At 50.5% G+C, this 21,400-nt stretch overlaps 1 protein-coding gene across 3 annotated transcripts in view; it reads right to left on the reverse strand.

The window, feature by feature from the left end:
• The window catches only part of SCN10A (sodium voltage-gated channel alpha subunit 10), a 94,055-nt gene that overhangs the window by 8,538 nt on the left and 64,117 nt on the right, over window positions 1-21,400 (reverse strand). For 2 of the 3 annotated variants that reach the window (XM_032594807.1, XM_032594805.1), the window contains 11 exons: window positions 20,906-21,265; window positions 18,933-19,394; window positions 17,441-17,581; window positions 15,677-15,800; window positions 14,469-14,623; window positions 11,234-11,407; window positions 7,154-7,276; window positions 5,335-5,619; window positions 4,539-4,592; window positions 3,550-3,687; window positions 1,336-1,440 (listed from right to left, as the gene is read on the reverse strand). In XM_032594807.1, coding sequence (XP_032450698.1) covers window positions 1,336-1,440; window positions 3,550-3,687; window positions 4,539-4,592; window positions 5,335-5,619; window positions 7,154-7,276; window positions 11,234-11,407; window positions 14,469-14,623; window positions 15,677-15,800; window positions 17,441-17,581; window positions 18,933-19,394; window positions 20,906-21,265 — 2,121 coding nt within the window. The remainder of the gene's footprint in view (window positions 1-1,335; window positions 1,441-3,549; window positions 3,688-4,538; window positions 4,593-5,334; window positions 5,620-7,153; window positions 7,277-11,233; window positions 11,408-14,468; window positions 14,624-15,676; window positions 15,801-17,440; window positions 17,582-18,932; window positions 19,395-20,905; window positions 21,266-21,400) is intronic. The other variant, XM_032594806.1, reaches the window with a different exon arrangement.

Consider the following 21,400-nt stretch of genomic DNA (forward strand, 5'->3'; position numbering starts at 1 on the left):
TGAGTGGGGGAGAGGGGCAGGAGAGAGAGAGAATCTCAAGCAGGCTCTATGCTCAGTGTCGAGCCTGACATGGGGCTCAATTCCACAACCCTGGGATCATGACCTGAGCCAAAATCAAAAGTCAGATGTTCAACCAACTCAGCCACCCAGACACCCCCATTATAACACTTGTTATTAGAATTGAGCCTAGTGATACATTTGTGACCACTGTTTCCAAGTAAAATACATCCAAAAACCATAGCATTTTTTTCCTCCTGTAAATGTTTTCAAGGCTGTGTGCTCATGAAGTTTTTAGTCACTTATGCAAACCCCATGCCTTGATTTAGAAATCCTAATGCCATGGCCAACAGAATGTATGTCTCTCTAATTCTAGGGAAAGGTCCACTCCTTTGTTGCAGGTTCTTAGGTTTTGCCCTGGTGGGGGGAAAGGCTAATGGCATTGTGCCCTATGCAGCACCTGTAGTTTTCTTCATAAATACCACATCTTAACCACAGAAAGGTTATGTAAAGGAACAAGATGCCAATTCCATTCACTGGAGTGGATGGCTCAGAAATTCTTGGAAGAAGTTCAGTTGTACATTTCCAGCATAGCAATACTCCCACTCCCAAACCTGTTCATCCACTCTCAACAGAGGCCAACTAGAGGTTTGACATTTTCCATCTTCTGGTGGAGGACTGAGAAGAACTTAGGTGATAACACGTATGGTTTGGGTGTTGCATTTAATGGAGAAATAAAACAGCATGTCTCTTAGGGTCTTTGTGAATAAAGAATAAAAGTGGAGTATGGCTCTAAGTTTTGGTTAGTCTAAACACAACTTTTTATTCCTATTGTGCCACTTGACCATGACCATCACTGGGGCCAGGATCCCAGGGGGCTGGGTTTCGGCCATTTCCTCTCTGTCTACTATAGGGATGGGGTGGAATGTAGGGTGAGGCTGGAGATTTATGTATGGAGGCTAGATCATGATGCACAGCCACACAAACCCTTCATCTCAGGGCTCTAACCACCTCTACTATTGTTTAGCCTAACCTGTTCCCAATCTTGTGATTTAACCCTAAACTGGTTGAGGAACTCAGTACTTCCTTAAACAGGTCAATTTGGAGTAACTGTAGGAGATATATTCACTCCAGAATACCACAGTTGCTTCTTTCAGGCTTCTCATTCCTTGGGTCTTGGAACTCTCGTTACCTTATCCCCAAACACAATCCAGATTTACTGCTTCACAGAGAGCACTGGTCAACCCCTACGCAGCACAGGCACAGGCACAGGTACAGGCACAGGCTGTCACCTGGATTTCCAGACATACTCTTCTGGATGGAAGCTCTGGGGCTTACCAGGGGCCGAGGGATGGGCTTCTGGGGCTTCTTGGAGCCCAGCTTCTTCATGGCATTATAGTACTTCTTTTGCTCCTCTGTCATGAAGATGTCCTGGCCCCCTAAGTATGAGAGGGGATAGCACACACCACTATTATTAAAGCAATGGAAATTTCCAGGGATACCAAAATCAGAGCAGGCTGGAGAAGAAGTACATCTCCTCCTACTCCCTTCTCTGTAGAAAGACAAGTCAAGGCCAGAGTCAAGCAGCGTCCTGTCTGGGTGCCACAAACAGTGACAGAGTGGATAGGACTGAGCCCCAGCTCTGACTCCCTGTCTGGGACTCTGGAACAAAGCCTGTTTCTCTTCTTCAAGAATCCAGAGGTGTTGCCTCAACAGAGTAGGGGGCATTTGAGAGTAGAACCCCAGGAGAAGGTAAATATCATTTTAAATCTGAGCCTTAAATCTAGCCTGCTCATTACAGTCAAATCCACTAGGCTTCTAGAATCACAGTTCCTGCCAGGGGCAAGAGCTTCCTTCAGGGCCTTCTGGAACAAAGACCCTGAGACCCAGCCGCTTAACCCCTTTCTGAAGAGGAGCTGAGGACTATTACTGACTTATCCAAGAATTCCTTGGAGAATTCTTGATTGGTTCTCTTAAGGCCCTGCCATGTGTGTTGCCCTCTGCAGTTACAGTTAAATTCCACCGTTGGAAATGCCTTCCTCCCTTAGTTTTGGGTTTTCTTTAAGGACCCTCTAGACCTCCTTCATTCAACCCCTCACCTTTCACTTTCCTGACATAATTTGAAATCTTCCCATCTCAATAGCATGTTCGTGTAAATTAGTCACTGCAAATGTGGGGATGCGGGCTGAGATCTGTGGAGATCTATGGGATTTCAGAAAATTTGTGGGCACAGAGGGCTTCTGGGGAGAAACATCTTGGTGGGGCTGGAGGCAGGGGCAGGAGGTTGGGAGCACTTGGTGGGGACACACTGAAAATTTGGAGCAAGGAGTCAGCAAACACAGTTTCTCCCCCAATTTGATCACTGGCTTTTCTCATTCTATCACCTAACATGGCCAGCTCCCTGTCAAGGCCTCAGTTTCCTCATCTGTAAAATGAGAGAAGGGATTGCTTGAATGGTCTCAAAACCCTCTAGGGTGCTGATGACACTGGTCAGCCTTCACAGCTGCCTTGCTGAGCCCCTCTGGGACAGAGAAGGGCCCCACTTCTTATCCCCAGAACTCTGGTTGAGGATTTTCTGCAGGTGGGATGCCTGCACCATTAGATATTTATTCTAAATTACAATAATAATACAGTAGCTCAGCCCTAAACTAGGTGCTTCTTGTATAGAGTTTTATTTACCTCTTACCAGAATCCTTGTGTAGGTAATATTAACTCCATTGAATGGATGAAGAACCTGAGGCTCAGAGAAGTGTTTAATATTGCCAGGGTCAGCCATATAGTGATAGTTGAGCAGGGAATGCAAGCCTAGGTTTGTGTCATGTCACAACCAATTTTGGGCTCTCAATGCTGTGCTATGTGATTTATCCATGTCACCCTTTTTTTCTCTGGATCTTGGCTTACATAAGTCTAAAGTTCTGCTCTATCCACCTCAAAGGAATGGAGGGGATTAAATGAAAGGATTAATGGAGGGTAACAAGAAAGCATTTCATACCTTTAATGCCCTCATATTGTAATGGAAACATGAAAGGTTATCTGGGATTGGATTCCTATTCATCAGAGTCAGCATCCATGGAGGTGAGGGTCTTCCTACCCTTCCCAAGGAGGTTGGGATTCTGCCAACATTGGAGCTCTGGCCCTTCCTGAGGCCTCCTAGATTCAGTGCTCTGGGGGGTCATAGCCCCAGACAGAGGCAGCAAGTGCTGGGGCCATTTCTTTCCCTGTTGATATTTCCCAAGGGTCACCGGGGACATATCCAATGCACCTGGTTTTAGCTGGGAAGACCTTGGCATTCTGGGAGAGAGGGCGGGGACTCAGGCAGGAACAGGGTCGTTGCTGACACAAAGAAATGTAACTCTTCTAGCAGCAGCCCCAGGACATCAGCAGGGGTGAGGGCTGTGCTCAGGGTGCAAAGGTGGGAGTTGGTATTAAAGGTCAAAATTGGGCTCCCGGTCAGGCATGAGGGCTGCGAGTAGTGTTGATTTTGGTCATGAGGCCAGGGGACAAGGAGCGGAAGATTCACCACCACTGCAAAAACACCTGAGCCCCACTTATCTTTTTTTTCTGTTGATTGAAGTTGTCAATTATGACCCCAACGAAGAGATTGAGTGTGAAGAAGCCACCGAAAATGATGAAGATGACGAAGTACAAGTACATGTACACATTGTCCTCCCACTTGGGCTGCAAGTTCACCTGTGAACAGACAAAGTGAGGCATGGAGAGCAAGTGGGTGTATGTTTGTGCTCATCCCTGAGACAAGGACACAGATGTGGGTGGTTTATTTGGGAAGTGATCCCAGGAAGCAGGAATGAGGGAGGGGGAGGTTAAGCAGGAGAAAAGTTGATGAAGGGGGTGTTGTTAAGCAGGCCAGCACTGGGGGACAACAGGCACTTTATCCTGTTGGGGTTCTCCAATAAACTGTGTGGAACACACCTCAGAATTGTACCTCTAAGACACACTTCTCTACAGACTCCCAAAACTTATCTGTGAGGCAGCCTCTTTGGACATTCAAACCCCGCCCTTGGGGGAGGGGTTGCCGAGCGAGCCGTAAGGCACTGAAGAAAGTCAAGTCTCAGATGAGAATCAGAAATGTAGCACGTTGGTGGACCCAAGAGGCAGGCTGAGGGGATCTGGGGCAGGGCATCGGCACTGTCTGCCACAGCAGCAAAGGGTCTTGCCCCAGCAGCACCCATCTCCTCCACCTGGCTGATGTGACAGTACCCTTGTCCTAGCCACCACGCTGTTCCTGCCTCTGCCCAAGAGTGCCCTCGTACACAGTTCTGGAGTGGTTATCTGATACTTTCCTCAATGGTGAGCAGAAAAGCTTCGAAAGCCTGGGTAGTGTGCCTGGTAGGGGAACAGGTGCGGTTGGCTTAAACACTCAGTAGAGGGCCAGCTGGACACTGCTCCAGGGAGGGACAGGGCCAGGCTGTTGGGGGACTGCCTCTTCTGGTACCAAGGCCACCCTCAGTCCATTTCAAATAGACTGATGTGAGTGGGATGCACGGAGGGGCAGGCAGTCGTCATAGCAGGCTGAGACTCACATCTCGGGAATCAACAGCTGCATACATGATGTCCATCCAGCCTTTAAAGGTTGCCTGGAAACAAGGAGCAGAGGCCACTCAGTGTCTGCCTATCGTCTACACTGAACTCTGTTTTGATTCACTTATTTGTCTGTTTTTCTCATAAAGCATGGGACCCCTGGAACCAATCCTCCATGTGTGCCAGGGCTAAGCACAGTGCCTGGCACACCACAGCTACCCAGGGATTATTTGTTGAACAAATGCATGAACAAATAGTGGGATGCATGAAGGTGTGGGTAACTGCGTGACAAATATATAAGCAATTGCATCAACCCCTGACTGAATGGAGGACTGAGTGAACAAGATGTAGGCAAGGTATGAATGCATGAGTGAATGGAAGTATAAATGTGTTTGCCTGTCATCACCACCAGCACTTTCTATCCTTACAATAGACTGGAATATTACCTTCTAGGAGAGGATTTGCAGTAGAAGACTGAACAGGGGGCTGTATCATGTCTATTTTGTGTAAGTAGTGAATTCTAAGTCATCACCTGATACAATCCCACTGAAGGTTCATCCCTCCATTCTATTCTACCATCCCACACTTGTCTAATTGCACCACTGTGCACCACTGTGACATTGAATCAATTGGTGAGGCTCTTTGGCCTCGTGCTAGTCCATAGGAATGGGGAGGGACTTCAGCTCACACTGAGTGCTACCCCTTGCAAAGTCTCTACATAGCATTTTGTGGAAGACCCCAGACCTTCCACATTATCAAGCAGCCAAAGGAAGAAACATGGTTGATCTCAGGACTCACCACCTGCAGAAGGGCGAGGTAACCCATTGCAACATTATCGAAGTTGACCTTCATGTTGACCCAGAAGAAGCTGCCAGTGTGGTTCTGATCTTTACAGTCAGACATGTTATTCACGATAGATAAAGGCACAAGAGAAAGGTTTTCATTGGTTTTGTTGACGCACCGCCCAAACTTCCCCGCAAAGAGGTTCACGCCCATGATGCTGAAGATGAGCCAGAAGATGAGGCAGACGAGCAGGACGTTCATGATGGAGGGGATGGCGCCCACCAGGGCATCGACCACCACCTGGGGGGAAATGTAAAAGGATATGGAACCCTTCTTGCTGGATCCTACTTCTGTCTACACTCACTCAGCCTGCTTCAAGACCAGTGGCTTTTGGGAGCAGAAAGAGAAGTGGGTTAATTAGGGCAATAATTCAGACTCAGAAGACTGAGAGACTCTTGGTAGCTGAAGATGGCCTTAGATCTTCTCCCTACACTTCATTCCAAGCAGGTTTTGGGATCTTTCTCCAGGACTGAGAAGGCGGGTGAACTTACAAGTACACGCATGTTCATATAAGGGTGTGAGTGTGTGTGTTGTACTTACACATACAGACTTCTAGGACCTTGCTTTATTCTTAAATGCTATTTTAAAGGAGCTTTAACAAATACAGTTTAAGGTGTGCTTCGGTCAAGAATCACTGAAAACCATATTCACGAGCTTGCTTATTTGTAAAGCAGCAACGTAGAGGTAACATAAACTTCAGGGACACCTGGGTGGCTCAGTCGGTAAAGCGTCCGACTTCAGTTCAGGCCATGATCTCCTGGTTCATGGGTTTGAACCCCACGTCGGGCTCTGTGCTGTCAGCTCAGAGCTTGGAGCCTTCTTTGGATTCTGTGTCTCCCTCTCTCTCTGCCCCTCCCCCACTCGTGCTCGCTCTCTCAAAAATACATAAACATAAAATAGAATAAAATAAAATAAAATAAATTTCAAGCTATTTCAATCATAAGCTAGTGTTTGTGAAGGTACAAATGAATTTTTAAAGTCTACTTTTTTTTTTTACAGAAGATTCCATGCTAAAATATGTAGAAGAAATGATTTTAAAAAATAAAGTCTACTTTTGTTTTTGAAGACAGAATGTCTTCTTTGAGTCAGTGTTGGAAGAAAGCAAAACCTCACTTTCAGTACCTGGAGCCTTTTGTAATTATGAGGAAGAGGAGGAGGACAAATAAAAGTCCCTTGTACCCCCCCCCCCCCGTAATTCAAGGGTCTGGCTTATGAGTATTCCATTGTGAGGAAGACAGGGCAAGGTGGAGGTGACAGCAATGGTGAAGAAAGGAATGGATGAAAGGGAAGAATCCATAGGACCCCATGGCTGCACTGGGTGGGACAGGATGCTTTCTGGTGGGTGGTGGCCATGGTGCTGAACTGATGGTGCCACCACATTTAAATGGAGTGTCAGAGGGAAGGCTCATTTGCCTTGGAAAGATGAAGAGTTTGGAGTGTTCCAAAATTTTGGCAATAAGGACAAGAGGCAGGATGGAGAGAGGGAGGCAAACGATGTTCAGGCAGGATCACTTCACTAAGAGCAGGAAGGGGTGAGTCTGAGTGCTGCTCGATATGATATTTGAGGTGGGAAGGAAAGAGAGCTCACAAAGGGATGTGAAGGAGAACCAGAGCATTAGGACATGGCAGTGCCACCAAAGTCCCGGCAGGAGGTGAGAACCCAGAGTCCACCTGTGGGAGTGGGCCCAGAGTTGGGTCAGGGGCATGGAGGGCATGGTGGGGACAAGGGGGTACTAAACGCTGCAGACCAGAGCACTTTGGAGGTAGATCTTACCCGCATGCCTTCAAATCGAGACAGAGCCCGCAGGGGCCGCAGGGCACGGAGGGTTCGAAGGGCTTTGATGGATGCCACATCAGAATACTGCAGGATCTTCGCTATAAGACTTGTCAGGGAGATCTGAGTGCAGGCAGAGAGCAAAAGTATTACTCTAGGTTCCAGAAGGTCCTGGTAAAAGGAGACAGGAAATCCCTGTCTCTGTCCAAGTCATCATCCTGACTTCCATCTTATTCCGAACTCCAGTGAAAGGTCTAGAGAGAATTCAATCTCCTCCCCTTTATTAAAGATTTTATTCTTCACTTCTCTGAACCTCTGAGAAAGAAAAACAGTCTTGCACACCACGACCCTATGGTGTGTAGGTGGTCAAGCTCCCTGTATATTACCTTCCCTTTCCCTTGAGGCACCAGCCAGGCTCCAATAGCCTTGAAACTCAACTTTCAGAGACTTGGAGAGATGATATCCCTTCATGGGGGCTAGGCTGAAAGTCTGTTTTGAAGAACACAAAGTGAGCCCCGGCTGTATTTTCTCAGAAAAGTAGAGTGGAAAGAGTCCTGGTCTGGGTGGGGTCTAATTCCCTCTCATCCCCTGATTCTTTTTGTGGCCTTGGGTCAGTGCCTTGCCAGTCCAGGTCATACCTTCACCCTGTGTAAAATTAGAGTCCGAGTAAGAGTGTGGCATGGTCCATGAAATCCAGGTTTGACAGAGGGCTGAGATATAATGACTGGGTTGTGACTCCCTATTGCTCTGCCAGCTTTTCACTTTTTTTAAGTGTTGACCAAGGGCTACAAAGGACACAAATTGATGTGGACAAGTGGTCACACCTTGTAGAAACTTTGAAGGTGCCAGGGTGGTACCACATGCATAGGCTTGAGCTTGCCAGAGACTGTGACCCAATCTTGGAAGACCCCAACTGCACTATGACTGGTGGGCTGAATTCAGGCTTGGCTTATCCTGGAAGCTAGGTGGGGATGTACACCAGACCTTCAGAAAGGAAGGGGTTTACATATGAATTACATAGAGCCTCAAGCAATGTCTGTTCTCTAAATAAGTAGCTTATTCCACCAGCACAGAAAGCTGGAATGGAAAGAACCCCCTTTCTTCTTCCATGCAAGGCTCCAAACACCAGCAGGTGGCACCGAGCTGTCTGGCTGACAAAGGGTAGGGAGTTTCATGCTGGGCCCTATTCAGTTTTTCTTCTCAGCCCCCTGGGAGGGCTGCCTCACGTGCAAAATCTATAGTTGGAGCAATCAAGATCTGGGGTCACTCCATCCAAGCCTACCACCACTCCCACTGCTCAGGCCACTAGCCTCCCAACTGGTCTCTAGGATTGTGTCCATTCCATCCATTCTCCACTGCAAATTTTATTATAATCATGTGTGTCTCTTACTCCCAACATTTACTGGTACTTTATCACCCTCGGGTTAGGTTCCAGACTCCATGGCTGCAGACTCCTTTTTTAGTCATGTTTCACCTATATATTCTACCCAAATAAGATTGTTCCTTAAATGTGCCTCTGTCTGTGCCTTTGCTCAGTCACCCTTTAATTAAGATTGCACCCCCCGGTCCTCTTTGCACCTCAATGCTCCTGTTCATTTTAAGCCCTACATCTCATGTCACTTCCTACATGAAGCCTTCCCAACTACCCCACCCCCACAGGCTCATGTCTCTCTGTCCCAAAGACACTAATTATTTCCAGCAGTGCTCACCTCCTCACCTCTCCCCCCTGCCCCATAATAGGTTTATTTCTCTCTGTGTGTCTTATCTGCTGGAAGATTATAGCCTAAACTCCTGGAGATAGGGAGTTCTTATTTCTTGGCCTCTGTCTCTCCCAGAGCACTTCGTAAGACAATACTATATTCAGTAGTCATAAATAAACATTTGATAAATTGAAGAAAAGATAGAAACATGTTGGGATGGATGAGAGGAAGGAGAGAAAGAAGGAAGACGGATGGAAGATGGAAGGATGTTTGGATATGACGAATAAATTAAAGGATCGAAGATGGGGGGCGCCTGGGTGGCTCAGTTGGTTAAGCGTCTGACTTCAGCTCAGGTCATGATCTCACAGTCCGTGAGTTAGAGCCCCGCATCGGGCTCTGTGCTGACAGCTCAGAGCCTGGAGCCTGCTTTGGATTCTGTGTCTCCCTCTCTCTCTGACCCTCCCCCATTCATGCTCTGTCTTTTTCTGTCTCAAAAATAAATAAACATTAAAAAAAATTTTTTTAAAAAGGATCAAAGATGGATAGAATAGATAGTTGAAGGGAAGGATGGAAGAAAGGATAAAATATGGAAGTATAGAATAGTGGGTAGATGAGATAGATGAAAGGGAGAAGAATGGATGGCTAGGTAAATTGATGGATGAATGGGAAGAGAGAGTTGGATAGAATAAATCAACGAAAGAGATTGGAGAATGGCTAGATGGTTGAACAGTCAGATAGAAAAGTGAATCAAAAGTAGAAAGATAGAAGGATTAAGGGCCAGTTGATAGATGAAAGAAAGGTTAGGATGAATGCATGGGCAGAAGAGAAGAAAGAAAGAAGTAATGAGAATAGATGGAAAGAGGGAGAGGACTGACAGAGAAGATACATGGAAGAAATAAAGGTGAATGGGTGTTTGGAAGAATGGAAAAAGGAAGAGCAAATGGCTGGATAGAGGGAAGGAGGGATGTATGGAAGGAAGGATGGATGGTCATTAGGAGGAATTAGGAAGAGGATGGATGGAATGAGTGGGTGACCACTGAAGGTGGTGGGGGCTTAAACTAGTGTAGGTCAGAGCAACTGTGCCCCTAACAGAGGTGGGAAGCCAGAAGAAAACACTTTTCCTTCACTTATGAATAATAATTTTATGTGCACAAAGCTATCACCCATGACTCGGATTTCAGCTAATCCCTGCAGTGCTGTGTCTTGCTGCTTCCAGTACATTGGTATCAGGAAAAGATGAGAATTGAGTGCACAGACCTGCTGTGGGGGACCTGCCAGCACAGGAGGCTGGACAGAATGTTCTGTACTGGACCCCGTCCAGCTTCAGGAGGCAAGCACCAAATACAGACACAGTTCCTGACACCTCTGATGTGCAGCCCTTGGTGCTGGTGGCTGCTGGAGTGTGGGAGGCAGAGACATACACAGCACGTGCCTCCCCCCACCTGCGGGGACCCGTAGCTGTGCTGCAGTGAGCAGGCAACTCAGGCAGCCATCCTGCAAAGCCGAGAGGGCGAGGGCCTGGACAGAGATAGAGGACTGTGGTGGTTAGGATGAGGGACAGACCACTCCTGGCTCTTGGGGGCTAAGAAGGCTCTTAGGGGATTTCACTGAAGACGGTCTCTTCACAGCTGTGAGGAGACATAAGTCTATCAGATGGGAGGCACTTGGTAACCCCTCTGATGCAGGGGTTGGTGGCCAAAGGTTAGTATGAATCTGAACACATGAGCTTCCTGCTCAGCGCCTCTCCAAAGGGACCCTTTGTCTCTTTTAGCGCCAATGGGGAGAAGCCGGTGGGGCAAGCACGGTGATTCTCAGTCTGGCTGCGCACACATTGGACACGTCCAGGAGCTTTGATAAGACACCGATGCCTGGACTCCACCCAGGACCAGAGAGATCGGAATCTCTGGGAGTAGTGGCATTTGTTCATTGTATTTTTAAGAGTTCCCCAGGTGATTCCAAAGTATAGCCAGGGCTGAGGACCACTGAGTCAGCAGGTGGGAAGATTCCCTGTGCTGTGCAGTCCTCGGCTCCCCTAGGTCCAAAAGCCCTGTCAAGGGATGCAAGGGCATAAGACCCTTGAGAGCCACATGTGTCCTCTTGCTTTAGACATAGGAGACAGAGGGCAGCAAGTGGTCTTTCTGGATGGAGACCTAGGAACTGACGACTCACCTGAGCACCACCACTGTGCCAGAATCATCTACTGCCTGATCTAACCATTCACCGGTGTGCAGGGTTATTCTCAGGTGCCTTGCTAAGTGCTCGAGACTTTTCTTTGGAGTGGCCCGTGAAGCGAGGCCTCAAGCTTTCTTTGCGTTAGCTGCAACCATCCGTCGTCACAAGTCGGGGCCCCAGTCCCCACATGTGCCAATGAGCCACTCACGTTCACAATGAGGAAGTCCAGCCAGCACCAGGCGTTGGTGAAGTACTTCTTGAAGCCGTAGGCCACCCACTTGAGCAGCATTTCGAACACAAAGATAAATGTGAACACCCTGTCAGTATATTCCAGCAAGGCCTTCACCGTGGGCTTCTGGTCAAGGTAATAGTCTTCAAAGGCCTGGAAGGAAGAATGAAAGGGGGCAGAATGGCAGGCTTCCTGGACCCATGGCACTGGAGCCCAGTGACAGCGAAGGACCCAGCCAGCCCTGCCCTCAGCCCCTAGGAGGGCTTTGGGAACCGGCTTGCCCATATCGTTTTGTTTTCTCTGTTTGGCGTGGGTGCGGGGGGTTTGGTGCCATAGGCGAGGAGGCACTGTGACAGATAAACCAGGACCCCCTAGAACCGACGGGGCACGCAGCCTGGCTTAGTCTTTGCAGGGATGCTGAGAGCAAAGGAGAAAGGAAACCTTCTCAAATTGGGGCTTGGAAGTGAACCAAAGGGAACCTAACAGCGACTCGGTTTAAAAATAAAAGCATCAAAGGATGTTCACAGGCAGTTCACAAAAATGAAAGTAAGAATCGCCGATGAACCTCTGAAAAAGAATGTTCTATCCCACTGGTAATTAAGGATTTTCAAAGGAAGAGACGTCGTTTTTCTCTTATCAGACTGGTGAAGATAAAAAAAGGACCAGGGTGAGGCCAGTGTTGCCGTGGCTGTGGGGAAGTGGCTCCTCTCATACCTGCCTGGGGGCTGAAATCTGGTTCAGCCTTTTGGGAGGCCGATTTGGCAAAGGGAATCAAAGAGACCCAGCAGTGCTGCCTTCAAGAATTTAGCCGAAGAACACTAGACGTTATTGGTCCAAGGGGCCAGTGCGCCCGTCCCCCAGCTGCTGTGAGGTCGGCTACTAATGGCTGGTGGATGCCCCCTTTCCTGAGGACCTCCTTGTGCTGAGGGGAACTGCCTGCACCTGCAGAAATGCCTGGGATATCTGCAGACAGCCGCAGCCAGTGACTGTCCCCTTTGCCTCAAGGTGGGACAGCTCCGTGACACCCTTAATGCCTCGTCGCTCCCGTGGGATCAGACAGAGGCTGGACCTCATGGGAGCCTTGCAGCTCCTCTCCCCGTCCTGCCTCCCTCATGGGCTCCATCCTGGAGTGTGCCCTCCACAAACTGCTTGTACAAGAAGCCCTGCTTCTGGTTCTGCTTCTAACCGGACCTAAGACAGGAAAGAAGCCAGTGTCTTCAAAGGAGTCTACATAGACTATTCAGTGCTTATTAGAAGTAAACCCAGGGATTATTTAAATAAACGGTGGCACCGTCCGTAATGGAATGCACTGTAGCCACTAAATCAGATAGTAGGAGTATATTTACTGTGAGAATTTACTGAGAAATTACAGAATGCATAAATGTGGTTTCAGTTTTGTAATATTTATGTATTATATGCATAAGAAAGATGGGAAGGAAGTATACCAAAATGTTTTCAAAGTGAGATTCTCTTTGAGTGATAGGAAAATGGGTGATATTTTTTCTTTACATTTTGCCATAATTTCCAAGTTTTTTTTTTTTTTTGCACTTTACTTTGTCAGATGAAAACTTGTGTTATTTTTTTTTTTAAGTACTCAAAGTAAAAGCATAAGGAAGACTAAATTTGGTGCCAGCCTGTTCAGTCCGTTGGGGGAAGGAGATGGGGAGGTGAGGGCCCAGCAGCTGGTGCAGGATCCGCGCTCCCTGCTGGGAGAGAGGGGAGCAGCTGGGGTGAGTGGAGGAGAACAGAAAGAAGGGAAGGAGCAGAGGAGCGTGGAGAAGAGAAATGAGGAGAGAAGGCCCATGGGGAAAGACAGGAGCCAATGAGGTAATAAGGAAAGTACCTTGTCAACAGCAAATGTGACCGCTGTCCTCTTCAGGGAGGACAGGAAAGAGGGAAGGGTAGGGGAAATCACTGCTCAGCCCCCTCTGGCCCTGCAACGTGGCCTGTGCACCAGTGCTCTGCAGAGCCGGCGACAGCAGTGGACCCTCACCACCAGTGGCACCTTCCGATGCTGCCACACCCCCCCCCCCCCCCCCGCGGTGGCAGAGCAGTCCTGTTCTGGGGGACTGGTGCCATTGCCTGCCTAGTCACCTGTCTTCTAGTCATCGTGTCTTCTCACCTGCCTTTGCTCCCCCCCCCAAGGCTGAGGACACACACTCAGCGGTTTTGGCACCCTTCCCGGGAAATCTGGCATTTAAGTAGGTGCCCAGATATCCAGTAGATTCTTTTTAGGGAGTAAATGACACACAAAGGGCAAAACAAGTGAAAACGCTTGGAGCCGTGAGTCAAGAGAGAGGGGCTCTCGTCCTACCGTTAACTAATTAGCTGGGCCCCTTTGTGTCTTTGGGCTGTGACTTCCTCATCCATAAGGTGCAGACGCCTGGGGACGATGAGTCCCTTCCTGTGTCTACATCTACGTTGGTCCATCAGGAATATTAGCTGAGGTTGTGCAGGGAGCGTGAGACCAAGGCACTGTCAGAAGCATCCTTCCTCGTCCTACAAAGCTGGGCTTTCGGCAAGGGGCTTCAGAGGCCTAACTCAAAATCCCTGACTTAGGAATTCCTCAGAATCTCTGTGCCTGTCAGGCCTTGTTATTCAAAGTGCAGTGTGCAGCATCAGCATCTCCTGGAACTTGCTGGAAATGCAAATGCTCAGGCCTCACCCCAGCTCCGATTCGGAATCCGCCTTCAGACCAGCTCCCCAGGCAATTACATCTTGACAAGGGCCGATGTGATCATTTGCTGTGAGCTTTGAACAGGTAATAGTATTTGCAAGGGGCTTCAACTTGCAAGATGAAGAAGGATGGCCGTCTTGGTCCCGGGCCTTCAGAGAAGGCCAGTGTTTGGGAGGCTCGGGGGGTAGAAAGCCAGGGGCTTGGGGGTCCAATGAGGGCAAAGGTAGGTTTTGCTCCTGACAAGCGGGGTGACCTGGGACAAGTGCCTCAAGCCCTTTGAGCGTCAGTTGCCCCGTGTATAAAGTGGGACGCATGCCCTTGCTGCTTGAAATACCAGCCGCCGGGTTCAGCAGGCCGTGACGTGGGCACCTCGAGTACCCGCCCCGCCCTGTTGCTAGAGGAGCCACATGCTGGGCTGCAGCTCTCCCGCCAGCCAAGCTTGGGGGCTTCCAGGCTCACTACTGTGGCTCCAGGACCTTGGGATTGTGGGAGATGCCATCTGGAGGGCTCGGGGGCAGGGACCCTGCCTCCCCTTACCAGAGACCCGCTGCTCAGCAGGATCATGAAGATGATGAAGCTCTCGAACCAGCTGTGCTCCACGATGCGATAGCAGGCCTTGCGCACCTGCCAGCCCACGGCCCATGGAAACTTGCTGGCGTCCACTTTGCAGCAGGGACAGTGGCGAATGCAGCCTGTGGGGAGAGGTGACTGATGACAAATGGTGTCCACCTGGGGCGGGAGGAGCATTTTCGCTCTAGCCCCGCTGAGACACCGCTCTGCAGGGGAACCCGTCTGCCACCCCTTAGGAAGGAATTCTTCCCTGGAATAAGAGAGATGCGGCGGCCCTCTCGGGCGGCTTCCCGATCCTGCCCTTTGGGGGTTCTTCCCCGCCATTGGCCTCACCCACTCTCAACCCCTCCCCAACTGTTGTCCTTCTTGGAGAGGATACTGGTGACCCCTGTCCTACACCCACCCACTTCTGGAAGGCTGATGAGCCACGGGGCCCGGGCCTGGTGCTGAGGGGCTATGCCCTGAGCCTGTGCTCACCCGAGGGGCAGCGAGGGGCCAGCACATGGGCCCGGGTCCAGTCCAGCCAGCGTCGTGTGGAACTGGAAACTCAACCAAGTGTTGTCGTTTCTGAATTTACAGAGTTTTTATTATTGAAGCCACAATTACTCTCACAGTATGAACTATGCATATATGTTCACTTACTGCACGTGTATCTATCGAGAATACAGTGTGGCCTTCCCTGTTCTCAACACTGAGGGAAAAGGAGAGTAAGATGCATTTTCTGCCTTCCAGACAACACGGGGCGTGTTCAGGGTGCTACAGCTGTAGACATTTTTTCTCCTTTTAAGAGTCACACTAAAGGTAGAGGGACACAGATGTGGCATGGCCCTTCTCTGGGTCGTTTATGTCCCCAAACAAGAGTGTTTGCCTTTTTCCCTTTCCACCTCGAGAGCACTGGTTTATAACTCGGTGAGGTGTTTCAAAGGTGAGGAGGAAGGCCTGGCGTCAGTGGCCATATCTGACGTGGCACCGCTGGGCTGCTGTGAGCTGTGGCGTTCGTGTCTGGCGCTGGCCCCTCAAACTTGGGGATGAGGCAGCGAGGGGTCCTGTCTGTCTGTCTCCTGCGGACCCCGGGCCGGGGCGTTGGGCACGCAGGTGCCCGGATGAGAGTGTGCTGCACTGGATTCTGGCCCGAATTAATGGCCACGCGAGGAAGTGGGCAGCGGCCACTTTACCTTCCGTGAAGCAGTCATCCGGCTCTTCGAGGTCATCCGCCAGCTCGGGGATCTTCTTCAGGATCTCCTCCGGATCCAGGCAGTCCACTGTGCTGCCCTCTGAGGAGCTCGTGTCGTCCACCCCCTGCAGGGCAGAAGCCTGGGGGCAGTGAACTCCGCTCTCTGAGGGGCCCGGTGAGTCTGCACATGGTCGTTGCAGGTCTGCCCGGCCAGGGGCTCCCAGATGCAGGGAGAGCCCCTCAGGGCTGGAGCCACCACAGCGGTCCTTGTGTGTTTGGTGCCTTGCCAGCTGAGGCCCAGAACAGGGGCGCTGTCTGTGGAGCCCCAGAGGTCAGCTCTGTGAGGCTTTAAACCTCCAGGCCGCTGATGGAGTGCTGGCGAGGGCCCGAGACATGGTGATTACACCCATACAGACTCTCGGCATTCACTGGGCTTGAATATTTAATCACAGAGCGATCCTGCAGGGGCCCTGCTGCCCTCCCGGCAGCTCCAGCCTTATAGTGTCTCCAGATGAATTCAATTAGGAGTGGAAGCTGCTCTCATATTAGTAAACCCGATAGCTTGGCTAATGGACCCAAATGGTGGGGCGGGTCCCCATCTGTCACCGTCAGGCCCTTCTCTGCCTGGCCAGGGTCATGGACAAAAAAACCAAAACCAAAACCAAAACTAATACCCAGCAGCTGTGTAGTGAAAACACTGGGTAGAGAAAACTAGCCAGGGGGATTCTTAGAATGCTCTGGAGGAAACAGGATGTCCACGCCTGGAAGGCAGCAGCCCTCACCCGGCAAGGAACCAAGTGGCTTATGTTCACCCAGGACCCCCCAACCCCATCTCAGCCCACCCTCTTAGCTTTCCCTGCTGTGGTCAGCCTTGCCCAGGGGCACACAGCCAGTGGCTTGACATTCCTCAAGCTGAAGGGCTTGGCAACTTTGGGCACGAACGATGCCTTCCTTATCTTTGCCCAGCCCGGTGCCTGTCACGACCTCAGCTCTCAGTGGCTGGATGTCAAGTTAAATTCCTAAATTCAATGCAGCAGTATTAAAGATGCTAAATCTTTCTAGATACCTCTTCCCTGTAGCTTGATTCCGTCAAAGATCTGTGATGAAACCAGCAAGTTTCTTTTTGCCTCTTATAATACATTCCTAAACCCCACTTTTGCTTCCTGCTCAGTCTGCGTAAGGCTGTCAGTACCCTACTCATACAGACAGCCTCTCCAGAGCACCAGAATTGTTTTTGGCTGGAAAACATGATGTGGACAAAAGAAAGTGGGGGTGGGGGGAGTCACAGGGAAGACTTCCTCACCCACGAGCAACTCTGACTTTCTGTCTGCTGGCTCAGAAAGGCACTTTCTCTGTGTCTTGTCTTTTGTTCCCTTTTCTCGTGGCTGTCATTTTCTGGGCACTTATTCCATTTCAGGCAGGAGCTAGACACTTGACAAGCAGCATCTCATTTAAGCTTCAGACGAATCCTAGCGGGTAGGCATTATGATTCAGTTTCATAGATGAAGACAAGGAGACTCAGGGAAGTTGGGGATCTGGTCCTTGTCACGCACCCCCCCCCCCCAACTTGTGGAACCTCACTCTGAAAATAGTGCTGACCAGCCCGGAGGCTAGGACAAACCGTAACAATTCTCAGGATGAGACGTGAGCTTCCGTGGTTGAGTGCAGTCTGGAATACCACCTCCCCCGCCGCCCCATCCCCTATCATCCCGCCGGTCGGTGTCTGGCGGGCTGTTCAGCGTCTCCCGGAAGCTCACATACCTACCTCTGCGGGGCCCCGGGCGGCAGACTCATCTTTCCACTTCTCACCCGGGTGTGGAGCCAGGGCCTCAGAGGACACTCCAGAGCCTGGGCTCCTGGGTGCCATGTGGTCCTCATGTCTCCCAACTTGCTGTGGCTGCTCCTGCTGGCGAGAGACAGCCCCGTCTGGGTACCTGTACCCGCCCTCAGCTGAACACTTCTCAACTTGAAGAGATCTGGGGCCTCGTAGCCTGCCAGCGCTAAGGACCCGCTATGCACAACATGCATACATGCATACACACTTGCGTGAAGCGGGTGTGGAGTCTCTATATCCAGACCTGTTTAACTCTTGGCTCCATTACCTACAAGCTATGTGACCTTAGGCAAGTAAATTTAACCTGTCTGGTCTTCATTTTTCCCACCTGCAAAACTGAGAAGGCAAGATCGACTTTATTCCGTGATCCTGATGACTAAATACGCGAATGCTTGTAAAACACTTTGCATGAAGTGCTTGGCTCGATAGATGTTAGCCATAACCATTCTTTCTGGTCCAGAGGTCAGAGTGGTAGTGAACGTGGCCATCTGAAGTCTCCCAAGGACCCAAAGTAACCGAAAATGCCTCTGAGTGGAGACAACCGTCAGAGATCATGGCCTTTATTCTGGGGATGGTGACACCCTGCCCTCGGCTGTCACCCACACAAAGGCATGTAAAATATGGCAGCTGATAATAGCAGCTGCTGGAACACAAGAGAAGTGACAGCTGCAGGGGAAGAAGGCAATGGAAGAGCTATGGACTCAAAGCACAGCTGTCTGAGGCCACTCAGTGGCCTGGCCGGCAGCCCTGCATGTCCCCAGGCCCCATATGGATCCCTGGCTTCCCACATTGTCAGAAGCGCATGCCCTGACTCACTAAGAGGCTAACAGAGTTGATATGTCAGCTAAAGGTAGTAGGGAATTGCGCAAAGTATTTAAAAATACATATATTGCCAAAAGGCTTAAATGTGCTTTAAATTCTTTGGTGCCAAAAGGAACAAGTGTCATTTCCCCGTGACATCTTTTGTTGGGAAAAGCTGGATACGTGAGTCACACAACGATCCCTAGGCTTCTACCGAAGATCAGAGGAGTATTGCTCTTGGACGACATCTGTTCTTAGAGGAGTCTCATTGGTGCCTTAGGCACAGAGCCTGGGTTGGGCAAAGCGAACGGGGCAATCGTGTGAAAGACAATCCCAAGCACCACGAAGTGGCCTGGGACTAAAGTGCTGCCCGATGCTTGCCTGGGGAACTCCGATCCTTTTTTCCAGGCCCTGCTCAAATACCACCTTCCCCAGAAAGCTTGGCATGGCTTTTGCTTCCTGACGTCAAGTGCTTCTATGCTTGGCTTGCCCGGCGCTTATCAAGGCTGTGCCATTCGTGATGTTGGAAACCCTCCATATTATAATTTCCCTCCTGCCCCTGTCCCTCCATCCCTGAGGCCCCTCTTTACTTCCTGTGGCTTTCCTATGGGAGAACTCTCACCTGCTCTTGAGGGGTCACTTCCTGCTGGGAGCCCTGAGCACCATCCTCTTCACCATCCTCCTCACCATCTTCCTCCAGGTCATCAAGGTCAGATTCACCCTCAGCAATGGGCACAGAGACCCATATGCTGGGATTGGTGATGAAGTCGCTGTGGTTGACCCTGGGGCCTCGGGGCTCTGGGAGCCCTTCGGGGCTCCCCGTGGCTACATCGGGAGCAATGTGGTTCTCAGCTTTGGCACTAGACAGTGGGAGTTTCACCGCCAGCTGGGGCTCTGCCTTGGGCCAGGGTAGCAGGCGGGGCCTGCTGAAGAAGCTGCAGAGGGCTTTCCGGGTACGATGGCCAAATGCCTGGATCCGTGCCAGGGCCATCTGCAGGTTGTTCACTTCCCCGTCTTCATCTGGAGCTGTGAGGTTGTCAGCGCTGAAGGAGTTCAGCAGCAGGGCAATGAACAGATTGAGCACCTGGAGGGAAGGAGTGGAAGCAGAGATGGTCCAACCAAAGAACTGAGCACCTACATGGCCCACCAGCTCGGCAGCCGGACGGCAGGATGGCCACAACTGGGCCTCTCCCTACCTCATGCTTCCCCTCTTAGGGGAATGGACATTTTGAGAGCCACCAACGGGAGTCTTTGGGGTGTCCCAAGTGACTTGCCTCATGTGGACAAGGCTTAGAAGCACATTCTCCACCACAGAGGAGGATCACCCCTACTGACCCATGGGACATTCAGGGACAACGGAGAGGAGCATGTAAGGGTCTGCCCTGGGACCACTGGGTTTTGGGATCCTCACTCGGGGATCCTGGGTCATCTCCTCACTGCTTCCAACTTCATGTTCTTCACCTGCAAGTGTGAGTGTAAGCAGGGAGTGGATGTGAAGAGGAAATGATCTGAGGGCTGTAAAAGTGCTCAGGGAGGCAAACTTCCTGCCTGAAGGTTAGGGGCCCCTGTGGCTCTGCAGGGATGGTGAGCTCAGCCTGGAAGAAAGGATCTTCAGCCAGCCTCCAACTTGGGAATGGAGGGGAAAGGCATCTCTGCCTCCACAACCCGAGTGGGAAAGACTTTGAAGAGCCTGGATTTGTTGTTTTGTCTCTCTTGGTTTAGCTTTCTTGTGTCTGTAAAACTCTTACGGGAAAAGCGTCCAAATTGGTTGACTTCCAGGGCTGTAAGAAAGGCTTCTGGGAGTCCACATGCTCCCCTACAGCCAGCACTGGGCAGCAAGAGTGCCCAGGACCACAGTGGGTGGGGGAAGGCTGGGAGCGAGGAGCCAGGCTGGGACAGAGAAGGGGTGCTGGGGCCAATTGTCAGGAAAGCCGCCAGGGGGGCTCCCCCAAATGTGGGAGTGGATTTTGTTATTGACACTGTGGCATTGGATGTTGTCCAGGACCCAGCTTCTCTCTTTCATCTTGCCTCACCACGCCGGCCCCCCTGCTCCTAGCTGGGACCTGTGTAGCTTAGAGAAATCAGTCAGCTCTTCCTCCCTTGGAGAAAATTATCTTCTGAGACACCCTAGAGTGGAGAAGGAAATTTTTCTTCAATAACTAACAGCTAACATTTGCTGAGTTCCTGTTGTGGCCCAGACACTGCACTAGGCAATTTTCATATGTCATCTCCTGTAATTTAATTCCCCTGGTAAGCCTATGAGTAAGCACTATTTTCTTGATTTTAAGGAAATTGAAGCTTGAGGAGACTGTCTCAAGCTTGTGCTGGGTCGTCCAGCCTTACTAGTGGTGGAGCTGGGGAGTTCTAAACAGGTTCTTCCATCCCTATCCTATGTGCTCACTCAAACAAGTCAGGCAGCCGGCCAAGGGACAGTTCTGAAAACGTGCCCCACGTGACTTTGCAAAGTTTGAAGGCTTTACGGTCAGGGAGGTGTGATGGCGGAATAAAACGTGCCATGTCAAAGCTTTTTAGGATAACCCGGAAGTCTCCTCCATCGCCCCTGAAACAGCGCCCCCAGAGGGGCTCAGCACTCACCACCAGGTTCCCGAGCACCATCACTGTTAAGAAAAGGATGAGGCATATGGATTTCTGGCCAACTTCCATGCAGGCCCACATATTCTCAATCCACTCTCCACACAGGATCCGGAAGACGATGAGGAAGGAGTGGAAGAAGTCGTGCATGTGCCAGCGTGGCCATTCTTCATTGGGCGCAGAGATATTGTGCCGGTTGTCACGGTAGTTATCCCCGAGGAGCTGCTTGCCAACCAGAGCGAAGACAAAGACAATGATGGCCAAGATGATGGTGAGGTTCCCCAGTGCCCCCACTGAATTCCCAATGATCTTGATGAGCGTGTTTAAGGTTGGCCAGGACTTGGCAAGCTTGAAGACCCGCAGCTGCAGAGAGACAGAGACTGTGTCGGGTCCGGGCTGCTGTTCTCATCACCTGTCATCTCAAGTCTTGATATGGGAAAACCACAAGGCAGCTTATTTCATTGATATGGGATGTTTCCAGGATGCTGCTTTTAGAGA

The sequence above is a fragment of the Lynx canadensis genome, chromosome C2 (genome assembly GCF_007474595.2).
Source record: "Lynx canadensis isolate LIC74 chromosome C2, mLynCan4.pri.v2, whole genome shotgun sequence".
NCBI lineage: Eukaryota > Metazoa > Chordata > Mammalia > Carnivora > Felidae > Lynx > Lynx canadensis.